Source organism: Callospermophilus lateralis, chromosome 18 (genome assembly GCF_048772815.1).
Source record: "Callospermophilus lateralis isolate mCalLat2 chromosome 18, mCalLat2.hap1, whole genome shotgun sequence".
Classification (NCBI taxonomy): domain Eukaryota; kingdom Metazoa; phylum Chordata; class Mammalia; order Rodentia; family Sciuridae; genus Callospermophilus; species Callospermophilus lateralis.
The window spans coordinates 49524635-49538909 of NC_135322.1; the positions used below are offsets into that span (position 1 = coordinate 49524635).

A 14275-nucleotide genomic window follows, 5' to 3' on the forward strand; every position below is an offset into this window, starting at 1 on the left:
GCATCAGTGTAGACAGAGCTGAGGGGTGAGGCTAAGAGGACAGAGAGGGAAGCCTTGGCATTCTCAGCCCACTGCACTCTTGTGCTTCAACTCAGTCAGACGCTCCCAAGTATTCAATTCCCTTTATTCAACATTTAATAAAAACAGGTGCTTAAAAACTCAGAAACAAGACAATCCGCAACACAGTAATGCCGCTCCTCATTATAGGGCCTCAGCTTTTCTTCTTTTATATCCTGCCAGTACCAATACAGAGTTGTCACTCATCTAATCACATTACCATCTGGATAGGGCAGTGTGGTTGAATCTTAACAACCAGCAAGTTGCAAGTAAGTACTTTCTGCTTCACCTTACAGGTGGAAAAACACATATTCAGCATCCCAGAGCCCACCAAAAAGGGAGACACAATCTAATGTCTGGCCCCATATGTAACTCAAAGGAGATTCTGAAAACCCAAAGAAGCCCTAGGACCCTGACCCTGGGCAGGCACAGATGACTTACCAGAAAGTCCACTACAGCATGTCCTTGCAACCTGGCCCTTGATGCACTTGTAACCTGATGCAAGTTGTCCTACAAGCTGGACTGTGGCTAAGCCCCAGATATAACAGGTACAAGATAGAGAAGGGGCTAGGTGCTGCAGCAGGCACCCTGACCATAGCAGGAAGGGTGAGGGGGTGGCCTGATTAGGGCTAGATGCAAAACTATTGGAGGCAGCCAGATACAATGGCATACACCAGAAATTCCAGTGACTCAGGGGGCTAAGGTAGGAGGATTGCAAGTTCAAGGCCAGCCTCAGCATCTTAGCAAGACCCCGTCTCAAAATAAAAAATAAAAAGGACCGTAGTTCAGTGGTACAGCATCCTTGGATTCAATTCCCCGTACCAAAACAAAAACTATTGGAGGCCTTCAGGGTAATTCTGTTCATTTCATTTCAGGCCTTAAGCAGGAGAGAAACTGCTGTTTTGTGTGTGCCACTTAAGAAAACACATGAGACTAATACATCAGAAGTGTTTTATGCAAAATGTTTAAAATAAGAAGTTGAGGTGTTTCCCTTTCTGCTATCTGAAAATGTATTCTTCAAGGGATAGGTGACATTTGCCTATTTTCTAAGGTTACCTCAAAGGCCCAAAACGGGCTGGGTTGTGCTCAGTGGTAGAACACTTGCCTAGCATGGGTAAGGAATGAGTTCAATTCTCAGCACTGAATATAAATAAATAAAATAACTAAAATAACAAATAAAAATATATTTTTTATAATGGCCCAAGACATGGATTCAAGCACTGACTCCACCTCAGAAATCAGGCCCAAGAAATTGCTGAATCAACCAAAGAAAAAGTGTGTATTATCACTCACCAGAGCAAGTTCTGACATGACCTCCTGGGGCAGGGCTTATGAAATAGGGGTTCTCTGTTACTGTGAAGATTGTTACTGACTTGACCATAAATAGCTTCCCAGATAAAATCAGGTAAAAGTATATACCAATGCAAGATGCAATCAGTGAAGGGAAAGTGGGAGTAGAGGTGGGGAGAGGCAAAGGGAAAAGAGAAAAATGGGAAGGTAAGGGGACCTGCCCAGTCTGTACCTGGTCAGGGATCCTGGGACTCCAGTATGGGAAACAAGTCCAACCCTGCAGGCCCTCAATTACCCGCTGGACTCTGAATCTTCAGGTATATAAGAAAGGGGGCTTGATGGGGGCTCCCTAAGACTCAGACCAGCCCTACAAGACTCTAAGTGAAAAATCTGTAAGATGAATGCCCCAAGCTAACTAGCACAGGTCTCAGCTTGGAGGAGTGCTGGGTGTGGGTACTTCTCCTTGATGGCTTATATTTTTCTAATTTTCCTTAAATATCTTCATCAGATGTGTTAAATTTTAAAAGTAATATTTGTTCACTCCAGTACATTCAAACAATGGAAGAAAACATAAATTTAACACCAAAATGTTGTCCAGGTTGTTACTCAGGACAATTTGGTGCCTATACATCAAACACTTGTCTCTGTGCATGCCACCTAGTATTCTACTAAAATGGGATATTATACACAATGCTTCCCAATTTTTCACCTAACAATATATTTCTAAATAATCTCATATGGAACTTCATGCTTTTGAACACTAGCTAGTATTCCACTGTAAGAATACACCATGGTTTATTTAACCATACCTTAACCACATCAGTGGATATGCCATTGGTTCTAGTAGTTTGCTATTACCAATAAGGCTGGTGTGATCATCTCTGTATATGCTATCCTATGCTAATCTACAGTGTACAGTGTTTTAACTAGGGGGTGAAAACTTGCCCTCAAAGGATCTACACCAAGTCCTCCTTCTACCAACTTAATTTTTTGAAATTTAAAAAAGAAAACAAGAACCAGGTATAAGGGCACATGCCTGTAATCCCAGAGACCAGGCGGCCAAGGCAGGAGGATCCCAAGTTCAAGATCAGCCTCAACAATTTAGTGAGGCCCTAATCAACTTAGTGAGACCCTATCTCAAAATAAAAAATAAAAAGGGCTAGGCTTGTGGCTCAGTGGTAAAGTACCTCTGGATTCAATCCTCAGTACACTGCCATCCCCACCAAAAAAAAAAAAAAAAGAGAGAAAACAGAAGGAAAACATCAACATATCCTACAATTATGCAGATACAAATAGCAGGAACCTGTAGGGAAATCCCTGGCTATTGCTCTCACTGTTCCACTTGCCAAATTAGGCCCCATGCCAGGTGTCCTTGTTAGGCCACACTTGTATCCACTTGGCCTGAAGTTAAAGCTGCTCTCTAGCTGCCTGGCAAGATTTGCGGGTAGCTTCTAAGGTCGAAGCTTCTGAGGTCTTAGTTTCTAAGGCACGCCTGCCCTGGCTGCAAACCAACAGATGGCCAGGCGTGGGTCTAACAGCCACCAGTCAGAGTGTGACTTTCAGATTGGTATCTTTAGTGTTACTTCCCCACATGGCCACCAGCTTGCTGGACTCCTCCCTCAGACATCTGACACACAGTACCTCCTCTCCTATCACCCCATCCATGTCCTAACCTTCTTCTCCCTCAGGATTCCTATCTCAAAATGGCTCCAGCAACTACCCAGTATTTTATGAAGTAAAAAACTTGACTTCAGGGGCTGGGATTGAGGCTCAGTGGTAGAATGCTCGCCTAGCATGTGTGAGGCACTGGGTTCAATCCTTAGCACTACATAAAAATAAAATAAAGGTACTGTGTCTACCTACAACTAAAAAATATATATTAAAAAAATTAAAACTTGACTTCTAACACCTCTAACCCCTATATATAATAAAAACTAGCCCCATATTGTGGGTTTCATCTCTGATCCAGTCCTTTATCCCCACGTCAACCACTCTTGCCCTGGTCCAGCCCATGTTCTGTCACCTAGAGAGCTGAAAGAGCCATCAGCAAGAGCCCAGTCTGGCTCCTCCTGAATCAATCCTCCAGAGCTTCAGAGCACGTTTCTAATTGCATCACACCTCCACCACCCATCCCCTCCACTTCCCTAAGCTTTATCCACTGAGGGATCAAGTCCAAGCTGGCTTATAGCAGCCAGATGCCAAACCTCCCTCTTGCCTCTCCCCATCTTCTATCCTCACTCTGGAGACTTTATCCTCTTGGGCGGCAGCAGCAGCAAGCTGGAGGAGAGTAATCAAGCAGCAGGGTGCTATCGACACCACTAATAATCTATGCCATTTCCTTGACAATTGGGCACTGGGGTCTCTTTATATACTGGTATCACTGTCCAGGGCAGCCAGGACAACACAGATCCTTAGAAACTGGGAGAAAACTTCAGATGTGTGGGGCCCAGCTCTTACAGCTCAAAGACTTGTGTTTATTCCCTTTCTCTTACAGTGCGAACTCTCCTTTGGTTATTGCTTTCTATATATGCTTTTTCCAATGCTCCCTGAGTGCCTCTCTTTCTTGTGGTCAATTCAATAACTGTCAGGACTGTGACGTCTTTGGATCACATCTGACTCTGTGGAGTTTAGGACTGAGCTAAGTTCATATTTGCTATCCAAGATTATCTTTTTCCATCAATTCAACATAGTCTCCTTTTTTTATTTTTAAAGAATTTTTTTAGTTGTAGATGGACACAATATCTTTATTTTATTTATTCATTTTTTATGTGGTGCTGAGGATCAAACCCAGTGCCTCACATGTACAAGGCAAGCACTCTACCACTGAGCCACAACCCCAGCCCTAACATAGTCTCTTTTGACAAACAAAATGAAACCCACAAAATATTTCCACACAAGACCATATGTAACAACTCTTAAGATATTTCCCACACATTGACCCTGATCTAACCTAGAAATCTTCCCCCTTCTTTTTTTTAAACCATAGTCCTCATCCCTTCTAAACTGTACATCCTTTCAAGGAAACCAATGGGTTTCTACAGGACATGGAACTATCAAGAGAATGTCAAGGATGTGCCCTGCATGTGTACATCCTTGACATGTTCAATTCCTTCCAGTTACCAAAGCTCTTCTGATCCTCCGCAGTTTTGTTCTGAGACTACTAATGCCATTCCTTCTCCCTAGGATAATCTTCCCACTTCCTTAGCTTGACTGATTTTTTGGTAACAGCTTTACTGAGAAATGATTCATTAGCCATACAATTTTGCCCATTTAAAGTGCACAATTCACAGTTTTCAGTATAATTCAGTTGTGCAACCATCACCATGATCAATGGGAGAACATTTTTTCACCCCAAAAAGAAACCTCATGGGGCTGGGGCTATGGCTCAGCAGTAGCACACTTGCCTTGCATGTGGAGGCACTGGATTTGATTCTCAGCACCGCATATAAATAAATAAAATAAAGGTCTATCAAAAACTAAAAACAAAAATATTAAAAAAAGAAACCTCACAGCCTGTAACTGTCACCCACCAAAGGAACCTGTACCTATGTCGCATTCAGTGCTGTTTTGATGTCCACTGCTCTATTCATTAGACAGTCACACTTGCCCTAAGCAAGGCGACTGTAGCATATTTACATTACCCACTTGCTATGGTTTGCATCCACAATACATCTACAATCTCAAGTGTTCAGAGATGGGGCTTTTGGGGAATGATGGATCATGAGGGCTCTAATCTCATGAGTGAAATAATCCATTGATGACTGAATGGACTTCTAGGAGGCGGGACCTAATTGGAGGAAGTAGGTCTTTGGGGACATGCCATGGAAGACTTTATCTTCTTCCTTGTCTCTCTCCTGAGCAAATTTGCTTTGCCAGGCCCTTCTGCCGTGAAGTTTCTGCCTTGGCCTGAAACCTCTGAAACATACTAAGCGAAACTAAATCTTTCCACCTTTGTTCGTGTCATTATGACAAAAAACTGATTAACACACCACTCAAGGTCTACCATGGCACCTACCTTCTGGAAGTGACAAGAAGAAATGACCACAGTAGGAGTGGCTGACTTTTCTGACTTTAATCAGTACCCAGGTCTGTGCTGGCACTTCACAAACATCTTAAGAGAAATCCTCTATCTATCTATCTATCTATCTTGAAATGCAGAAGTAGATGCTATGATGAACAGAAGATAAATGAATCAGGGGAGAGGGGGTAAAAGTGTTCCGGAAGATGGCCAACACATCATACATGTGTGCTTCAATCATAGTCCTGGAGTGTCTAACTCATTGACTGTGAAAAATAATCCTCAGGTGACCATCTAACTCACACAGAAGATCATCACAGGACTCCTCTTGAGAATTAATGATATTTCTTTATAACAGGAGGGAGATGTCCTGACTGAGCCAAGTTTCAGGTAAAAGTCCTATTCTAATTAGGAAACTGGCATTCTTGTACTTGTCAGCTGCATGCAGCTGCATAGTCTAGCAAGCCATTTGCTTTTCCGTATTTTCTAAGTTTCTGAGTAAAAGGAAAACTAAAGTATACATAAAGAAAAACCCAGAACAATGACCAATCCAGTAGCAATGAGAACCTCTGGGACTCGGATTATGGCCCCCTACATATCATCTTTCAATGTAAAGAACCAGATTTCTTGAGAGAAATGACCCTAAGTGTGGGTCAGGAAATGTTCATCATAGGTTTAGAAGATACTGGCACGGGCTGGGGATGTGGCTCAAGCGGTAGCGCGCTCGGTATGCGTGCGGCCCGGGTTCGATCCTCAGCACCACATACAAAGATGTTGTGTCAGCCAAGAACTGAAAAATAAAAATATTTAAAAAAAAAAAAGAAGATACTGGCACCCCAGACAGTGAAAGAAAACTCTCAAAGGCTAAGGGGCTGTGTCAAAAAGGCTTGGCAGTTTGGGTTGGGGTTTAAGCACAGTGATCAAGCACTTGCCTAGCATGTGTGAGGCACTGGGTTCAATCCTCAGCACCACATAAAAATAAATAAAATAAAGGTCTACCAACAACTTAAAAAAAAAAAAAAAAAGACTTGGCAGCCAATTGAATAAGTCTCAATTGGCAAGAGTTAATCAAAGAATCAGTAAGGTTAACTGACTGAAATGTAAGAAATACATTAAAGCCCATTAATGAATTATGATACTAAACAAATAAACTTTTTAGTCATCCAACATTAGTCATGTTAGAGAACCAGCTCATAATTTTTAAAAAACTTATAATTACTGGAAAGAACTAAGAAATTATCCTAAACTTTCCTACACAGACTATATATCAGGATAATCAAGTAGTTGATTACTGGAAGTTTCCAGGGGTACAAGTATTCAAGTTAGCAATTACAAGAGGATACAGAATTAGAGTATCACCATTTTGAAAATCCTAAAGAAAAAATGGTTTTAGTCAATAAATGTCAATGATTCCTCATGTCAGAAAAAGAATTAGATATCAGGTGCCTCCCAATGGAAGTACAAACATCACCTATTAAGCATTTTAAAAAACATGAATCAAGCCAGAATTTAATCATGTCTCTACATCTACATACTAACTTACAGGGGCTGAGGTTGTGGCTCAGCGGTAGAGCGCTTGCCTAGCACATGCAAGGCCCTGGGTTCGATCCTCAGCACCACATAAAAATAAACAAAATAAAGTTATTTCTCCATCCACAACTAAAAATATTTTTTAAATAATAAAATGAATAGATAAATACTAACTTACATGAAAAACAAGGGAACAGGCTGGGAATGTAGCTAAGTAGTAGAGCTCCTGCTTTGCAGGAGGTATGGGTTAAATCCCTAGCAAGAAAAAAAAAAAGTCAGGAGGGAGATAGAAAAGGGACAGAGGAACATGTTAAATTATACATACAGCAGGGATATAATCAGCAAAATTGAGATGGATGGAAAATCTATGATCTATTATTAATCTATTATCTATCAAGTGATTCAACTTCTTCAATAACTAAAAAATAACTATTTTAGAGAGCCTATGTATTAAAATAACTGAGAGCATCAATTAATTGAAATGTATAGGTCATATTTAGATCCTGATTGAAACAAATAAATCTTATTAAAAACTTTGGAGGGCTGTTTTTTAAAATAAGGTAGAATAATAATATTGTGGTTATTTTTTTAAAAGTAGTCATTACCTTTTTTTGAGTTGCTGAAATACATACAGCTGAAATAATGTTTTCTGAGATTTACTTCAAAATAATTGGGAATCAGGGGATATGTAGAGATTGATTGATGGACTGATAGATTGATTGACTGAAATAGTGCTGGGGATTGAATCTGGGGCCTTAGGGATGCTAGACAAGTGTTCTACCACTGTTACACTCCTAACCCCAGGGGAACTATTCTTGAAACAAAATTGATAATTACTGTACCAACAAAAATGATAATTTATTTAAAAAATTTTTTTGTAGTTATGTGTTGACAGCATGCCTTTATTTTATTTATTTTTATGCAGTGCTAAGGATCGAACCCAGTGCTTCACACATGCTAGGCAAGCTCTCTGCCACTGAGCTACAGTCCCAGCCTGATAATTGATTATTTTTATATGCTCATTATATTATTCCTTTTAATTTGAGTATGTTTGGGGCTGAGGTTGTGGCTCAGAGGTAGAGTGCTCACCTACCATGCGTGAGGCACTGGGTTCGATCCTCAGCACTACATGGAAATAAAATAAAGATATTGTGTCCACCTATAACTAAAAAATAAAAATATTTAAAAATTTGTATATGTTTGGTAGATATCCATTTTAAAAAAAGTTTTAAAGAAAATACAAAGGAAAAAGAAATTCTGGAGGGTGGGGCTGGAGCCTGATCTACCTCTGAATTTAATAACTTTAATCAAGCAAATTTAATAACAATGCCATTAGATTGAGCTCAGGGTAGCTGAGAATTCAGGCTCAGAATTGTGGTAATGTCCAAAATACCTGCCTAGCTTTGGTATGAGGCCCAGTAGGCTAGGCAAAGTAGGCCTCCAGGAAGTGTTTCTTGAACAAGCAAGCACACATTTGAACATGGAAGTTGCATTACATTTACTCCTCTGGTCTGAAACACATTAACTTAGACACATCCAACAAATTCCACAGGCCTCTATGGAAGCTGATATTCTTTACCCTCACTATTTCTGCCCTCATACCCAGTCCTAAGGAGCCAGAGATTTCCTCCCCTGGGTTCAGACTGATTTTTTTTTTTTTTTAAAATCTGAATTCCAAGAAGAGTTATACTCTAGTCCCAACAACCTACCACTGGGGTCTCCTATTGGTCCCTATAAATGGACTGGCAATTTCTACATTCACTTGCTGATCTCTGTCTGAAATGCTTTTCCCGCTAGCTGTCTAAATGACTGGCTCCTAATTATTCACATCTCAGCAGAACTTTAACCAGCCATGCTGTCAAAAGAAGATTCCCTATCACTTCTTCACTGTAAATTATATTTGATCTTTTTTTCTTACTTAATAACAACAACAAAATTAGGGGCTAACACACCAAGACTTTACCATGACCCAAGTTCATGCTAAGCACTTGCTATGTTTTGGATATAGTTTGAATGTCCCTCAAGGCTTCATGTGTTATTTAATCCCCATTGTAAGATACTAAGAGCATGGAAACTTAATCTGACAACAGTGCTTAGAGGGTGGAACCTCAGGAAAATGATTAGGATTAAAGTCATCAGGGTGGAGCACCCAAGATTGAATCCTGGTGGTTTTACAAGAAAAGGGAGAGGTGTGATATTGCACACCTGTAATCCCAGTGACTTGGGAGGCTGAAGAAAGAGGACTGCAAATTCAAGGCTCACCTTAGCAATTTAGAGAGGCCCCTTCTCAAAATAAAAAATGAAAAAGAGCTGGGGATGTTGCTCAGTGGTAAAGCACCCTGGAATCAATCCCCAGTTCCAACAAAGAAAGAAAACAGAAGTCATACATACACACATGTGCTCCTATCTCTTGCCATGTAATGCCCAGCACCACCTCAGACTCTGATGTGGTGGTCCTCAAACTTGTACCTCCAGGAACTGTAAGCCAAAATAAAGTTCCTTTCTATATAACTCACCCAGCATGTGGTATTGTATTATTAGCTACAACAAAAATGGACTAATCAGCAATTTAATGGAGATTATCTTGCTTAAGTGATAACCACCCCATGAGATAGGTGCTATTATTACTATAAATTTAGAGATGATGAAAATCAAGACAAAAAGGTTACATACCTTACTTATGGCCATGGGGGCAATGAGGTAGCTAGCAATCCCGCCTCTGTAACCACTACACTACACTGATTTCTTAAGGTCTTCCCCTGCCCTGCAGATGTCTACTTCCAGACTATGAAGCTCAAGAGAAAATCATTCAGCAAAGGATCTCAACCCCTATTGGAATGCCTGGCATAAACAGGTGCTCAGTACCTGAATGAATGAAAACAAAGTAATACTGTATAATTTTTCCTCATAATCTCTGATCTGCCTCTGCTTCCTCCTGTTCCTAGGATAGGATCCAGCCTCTAGGAGATATCTAACACATCCAGAAAATCTAAGAGCCATAAAGAGCTTTTCTAACCACCCACCTCTGTCCCCTCAGTTTATCCAAGGAAAATGACCTCTCTTGGGTCTTTCTCCTATTTCTGAGAATAGACAATCAGGCAACATGCATAATGGAGGATGCATAGGTTTCTGGGGTCCTAAGAGAGAAGGAGGCAGCTGTCAGCCAGAAGATGCCCTGCTAGAATGGAACCCAGAGAAGGCCAGGATACTATACTTGCCCTGCCTTACAAAACAAATAAACACCCCTTGCCAAATGCCCTACACCTTCTGAGAACTGTCCAACACCTGAAACATGTTCCTTGGAAACATGTTCCTTGGAAAATTTAGGTGTGTGCTAGGGGTAGCACACACCTAAATTCTCATTAGAGACTACAGCCTTCCTTTCCAGCTTCTCTCCCTCTTCTCACAGGAATGGGGAAGCAAAAATATCCAGCAACAGCAGCCTAGAGGCCAGGACTTTGGTATCATCTTCTGAAGCAGAAAAGGCCTTTCTGTAGGAGACAAATAAAATTTATGGTCACTCCTTGCTTCTAGTTAACCTCAGCCTTGAAAAGTCCTGAGCATCCCCAATATACAAAATCCCAAGAACCCCAAACTCTATGTCAAGAAACTTCTAGAAAAGTAGCACTGCCAAATGCCATAGTAGTTGTGAATGAGTGGAGGGAACAACATTCTATGAGAGTTTCTAAGATGAGGTGATATTGGGGCTGTCCTTCATGGAAACAAGAAGGAAGCAAAGGGAGCAAAAGGCAAAATAATATGGAAAACACAAGCAAACGTTTACTGAGTGCTCACTTTGTCCTTGGAGCTTTCTGTGTTCTTGGAGCTGGGCTACATGTTTTACACACAGTAGCTTGCTGACATCTCCCACTCTTTATTAGATAGATGCTGCTAATATACAGTTGAAGAAACCAAGGCCCAGAGATGTTAAATAATCCAGTAACTGGTAGGGTTGGAATTCAAACCCAAGTTTGCCTGACTCCGGAATCCCACCACACCAAGTCCTGGGGGAGATGGCTTGTGTGACAAAAAAAGGGATTCCTAAATGCCATATTAAATGTTCAAATGAGCCACGTGCTAAGAGTGTTGCAGGAAGAATGGCTTAGTATATTTATGGAGGATTATGGAGGATGCTGGGAAGATGGGAATCCTATGGTCCTAGAAGATGTGCAGGGGAGGGGGAAGCAGCAGCAGGAGTAAGAAAAGATGAAAGAGAAACAAAGCAATTGAATGCCAGGTGATGATCAATGCTATTAACCTTTAGATTTAAGCAAATATCTTCCTCCAGTCCCAGTCCACAAAACTCATACTAATTGCCAACTAGGTGTTATGTCCTGCCCCAGGCAGCCTCCCTCTGTTTCTCCTCTTCCCACAATGAATTCAGGTTGCTGGAGGGGCTCCTTGAGCCCAGCATCCTGAAGTGTTCTCCCCTCATTCCCTGGGAACTTTTTCTCCCCAGGGCTGGGGGCTGAACCCAGGGCTTCAGGCACAGCAGGCAAACACTCTACCACTGAGCCATGTCCCCACCCCTCCCCTCATTACCCACTCCACTAACAGAAGTAAACTTTTATTGAAGTTTTATGTTAAAATATTAAAAACTACAATTATTATACTTTAACTTCAGTAAGTTTTATATCTTAATAGTACTTATTTTCACTTGACTCTCTAGTTTGTAAGTTAAATAATAACTGAGCTCACTTTTAACCTCAAAAAATTTTGATGAGATCATTTTCTACAGTGGGTGAGTCATCTGGCCATCTTCCTCCTTCAGCTATAAGCACCTCTGCTTAAAGGTATCACTAGGGGGACAGGGATGGGAACACACATTCCTGCCCTTTACTACCATCTGGGGGAGGTGAGGGACCTGGAATTAGGACATCTGTTGCAGCTGCACACGAGGAAACCATTCTCACTTTGGAGCAGCGAGCTGAAAGAAAGGGAAACCCAGCTTCTGACTACTCTTGTGTAAGAAACCCTGTCCCGACACCCGTCCCCCACCCTTGCTGAGGGGGATTTTTAGACGAATACTTGTGTATGAACTTCCAGATTTGCAGGGCCACCCCTTGTTTTCCCAAATACTTTCTTTAGAAGACACTGCGCAGCCGGCGGTTCAGAGTTGAAAAGAACTTCTCGCTAAACTGGCTCAGCAATCCCCAGGAAAGCGAATGCCAACACACGAAGATTCCAAAAGCCTTGGGAGTGGGGAGGTTTTTCCGCTTAGCCTCCCGAAACGTTGCCACAGAACAGCTCTCTGGCTACGTCACCATGAAGATGCTTATACCTTGCAAGACCCAACCACTCCCGAGACCCCCAGTTACTACATGACCAGCACAATCCGGGAAGAGCCAATCCAGCAAGATGCGAACCACTGCAGTCCTCAAAGCCTTGTTTATGTCCAGGCCCACGCCAAGCCGCAGCTATAGGCAGATCCCCTTCTCTCCCGCCCGCCATCGACTCCCGGATTCCCAGAAAGACCCCCCCTGCTTCCGGTTTCCCGGCCCAGGGCGGCCTCCAGCCTGGCCTTTCAAGGCCTCACGGCTTGGGCCCGCGGCTCACCCTCGAGCGTCTCGCACTGCACCAGGTTGAGGTAGTCCGCCTGGCTGAGCACCCCGGCCTTCAGGCCGCGCACCAGTCCTTCCAAGTAGCCATTATCCACGTTGAAGTAAAGCTCCGGGAAGAACGACATGGCTGCGGCGGGGTCGGCGGGACCAGAGAGCCCCGACCGGCCGGCACACTACGCAACTAAAAGATCAGCTGACGCGGCGCCCGCAAAGGGCTGTCAAGAGCGTCAGGTGACGTTCAAGGACCTCACGTGACCACAATAGGGCAGGACTCTGAGCGGCGCCCGGCTTCCGGGTGGTTTCCTGAGCAAGCGCAGCGCAGGTGTGAACTGCAGGCGGCCTTCTGGGGCGCTTGCGCACTGAAGGGAGATGGGTTTCCCCCCCACCAATGGCCTGAGAGCTACTTGAATGTCCGAGAACCACCGCATGGTGGCGCCAGTGGCCACAGGATTCGGTGGGGGCCGTCTTCCCGCGGTTAGGTGCACCAAGTACTACAGAAGCCGGCTGGGTAAAAGTGAGAGCGGGAGATGATTCTTATACTTGTAAAGGTTCCACACTGTTGAGTCTAAACCAGGGGGAAAGAGGTCCGGTGTGGGCTGGCTTTGCAGAAGGTCACACTTAGCCGCAAGTGGGTCCTGGACTCAGGTTTATTCTCTACCTGGGAGTTACAGCCCCCGTGCTGGGCTGAGCTGCGCCCAGCTTTTTCCCGCATTTGATGTAGAAGATTTTCCAAGGCTGTATTGAGGCCCCCTTTACTTCCCGCAAAGGTGCCTGGTGCTCTAAAAGCACGCGTATATGTGGCTCAGATGATGGGATAGCCGAGTCCCTGGGGTAAGGATGTATGTGGTTTCTTGACTTGGTGACACCCCCATCCCTTCAAGAACCCAACCCCGCCTCGACGACCACGTTCGAAATAACCACAGCTTTGGGATTGATCCCATCCTTTATTCGTAAGCCCGTTTGCTGAAACGTCAGCCTGTTAAGTGCGGCTGCAGGGGTTGGTGGCCGTACCCAGCTTGCGGCAGTAGCAGAAGGCGTTGAAGAAGCGGCAGTAGCAAGTGGCGCACGGGTCACAGCATGGTACCTGCTGTCCCAGGCAGGACTCGTGCAGCCTTACACAGCGGCGAGGGGAACGGAGCTCACGGTTCTGCGGGTCTAGCATCTGCATTAGTAAGGGAACAGGAGAGTGAGTGCAAGCTTCTGAAGGCAGGTTCAGGCACCTCACTTGCTCTAAGCTGTGCAAGATGGCAATGGAGTGTAGGGAGGGGTGCCCTGCTGTGTCGCCCCTTGTTGAAGGGGCCCAGAGGTGGGGAGAAGGGGTGGTACCTGATGCCCCCTCTGCAGCCTGACCCTTTCCCTGTGTGCTTACCTCTGCCAAAGCTTCTGCCTTCTGTAGCAGAGCCTCTTCTGATTGTTCTGCAGTCGTCTTCTTCAGCAGAGCTTGCAGGCCTAAGCCTGGGGCAGAAAATGTGAGGACAGGACCCCCATGCACAAAGTACCCACCTCCCGGGGCTGGGATTGGGAAGGGGGAAAGGAGGGATTATGCCAGGCAGGCAAGTTTGTGGCCAGAGAGAGTTCAGGATCCCCCAGCCCACCCCTGCCCTACTCACCTGGGAACTCTGGTAACAGGGCCTGGTCAGGCCTTCTGATGCCCTCCAGGGGTGCCAATCCCATTTGGGCCCCAAGCGTGGTTGGCAATGCCAGCAGCAGGGCACAGCTTAGCAGCACTGCAGTCAGCATAGCCTGGCTCATAGGAAAACCCACCACTTAGTCCTTCCTCATCCTTGGAGTACCTTGTAGATGTCTGGAAAGTAGGATT

The 14275-nt window shown here is 43.9% G+C and overlaps 2 protein-coding genes across 2 annotated transcripts in view; both read right to left on the minus strand.

Annotated features, from left to right (window-relative positions):
- Atp6v0d1 (ATPase H+ transporting V0 subunit d1) overlaps positions 1 to 12685 on the minus strand; it is a 38417-nt gene extending 25732 nt beyond the window's left edge. The window contains exon 1 of the mRNA XM_076838480.2: positions 12452 to 12685. Coding sequence (XP_076694595.1) covers positions 12452 to 12581 — 130 coding nt within the window. The 5' untranslated portion in view covers positions 12582 to 12685. The remainder of the gene's footprint in view (positions 1 to 12451) is intronic.
- A 750-nt stretch (positions 12686 to 13435) lies between these two features.
- Positions 13436 to 14196, minus strand: Agrp (agouti related neuropeptide). The gene is made up of 3 exons (XM_076839491.1): positions 14067 to 14196; positions 13826 to 13911; positions 13436 to 13618 (listed from the first exon to the last, which is right to left on the minus strand). Exons 1-3 carry the CDS (start codon positions 14194 to 14196, stop codon positions 13436 to 13438), a joined length of 399 nt encoding a protein of 132 aa, XP_076695606.1.
- Positions 14197 to 14275: the final 79 nt, after the last annotated feature.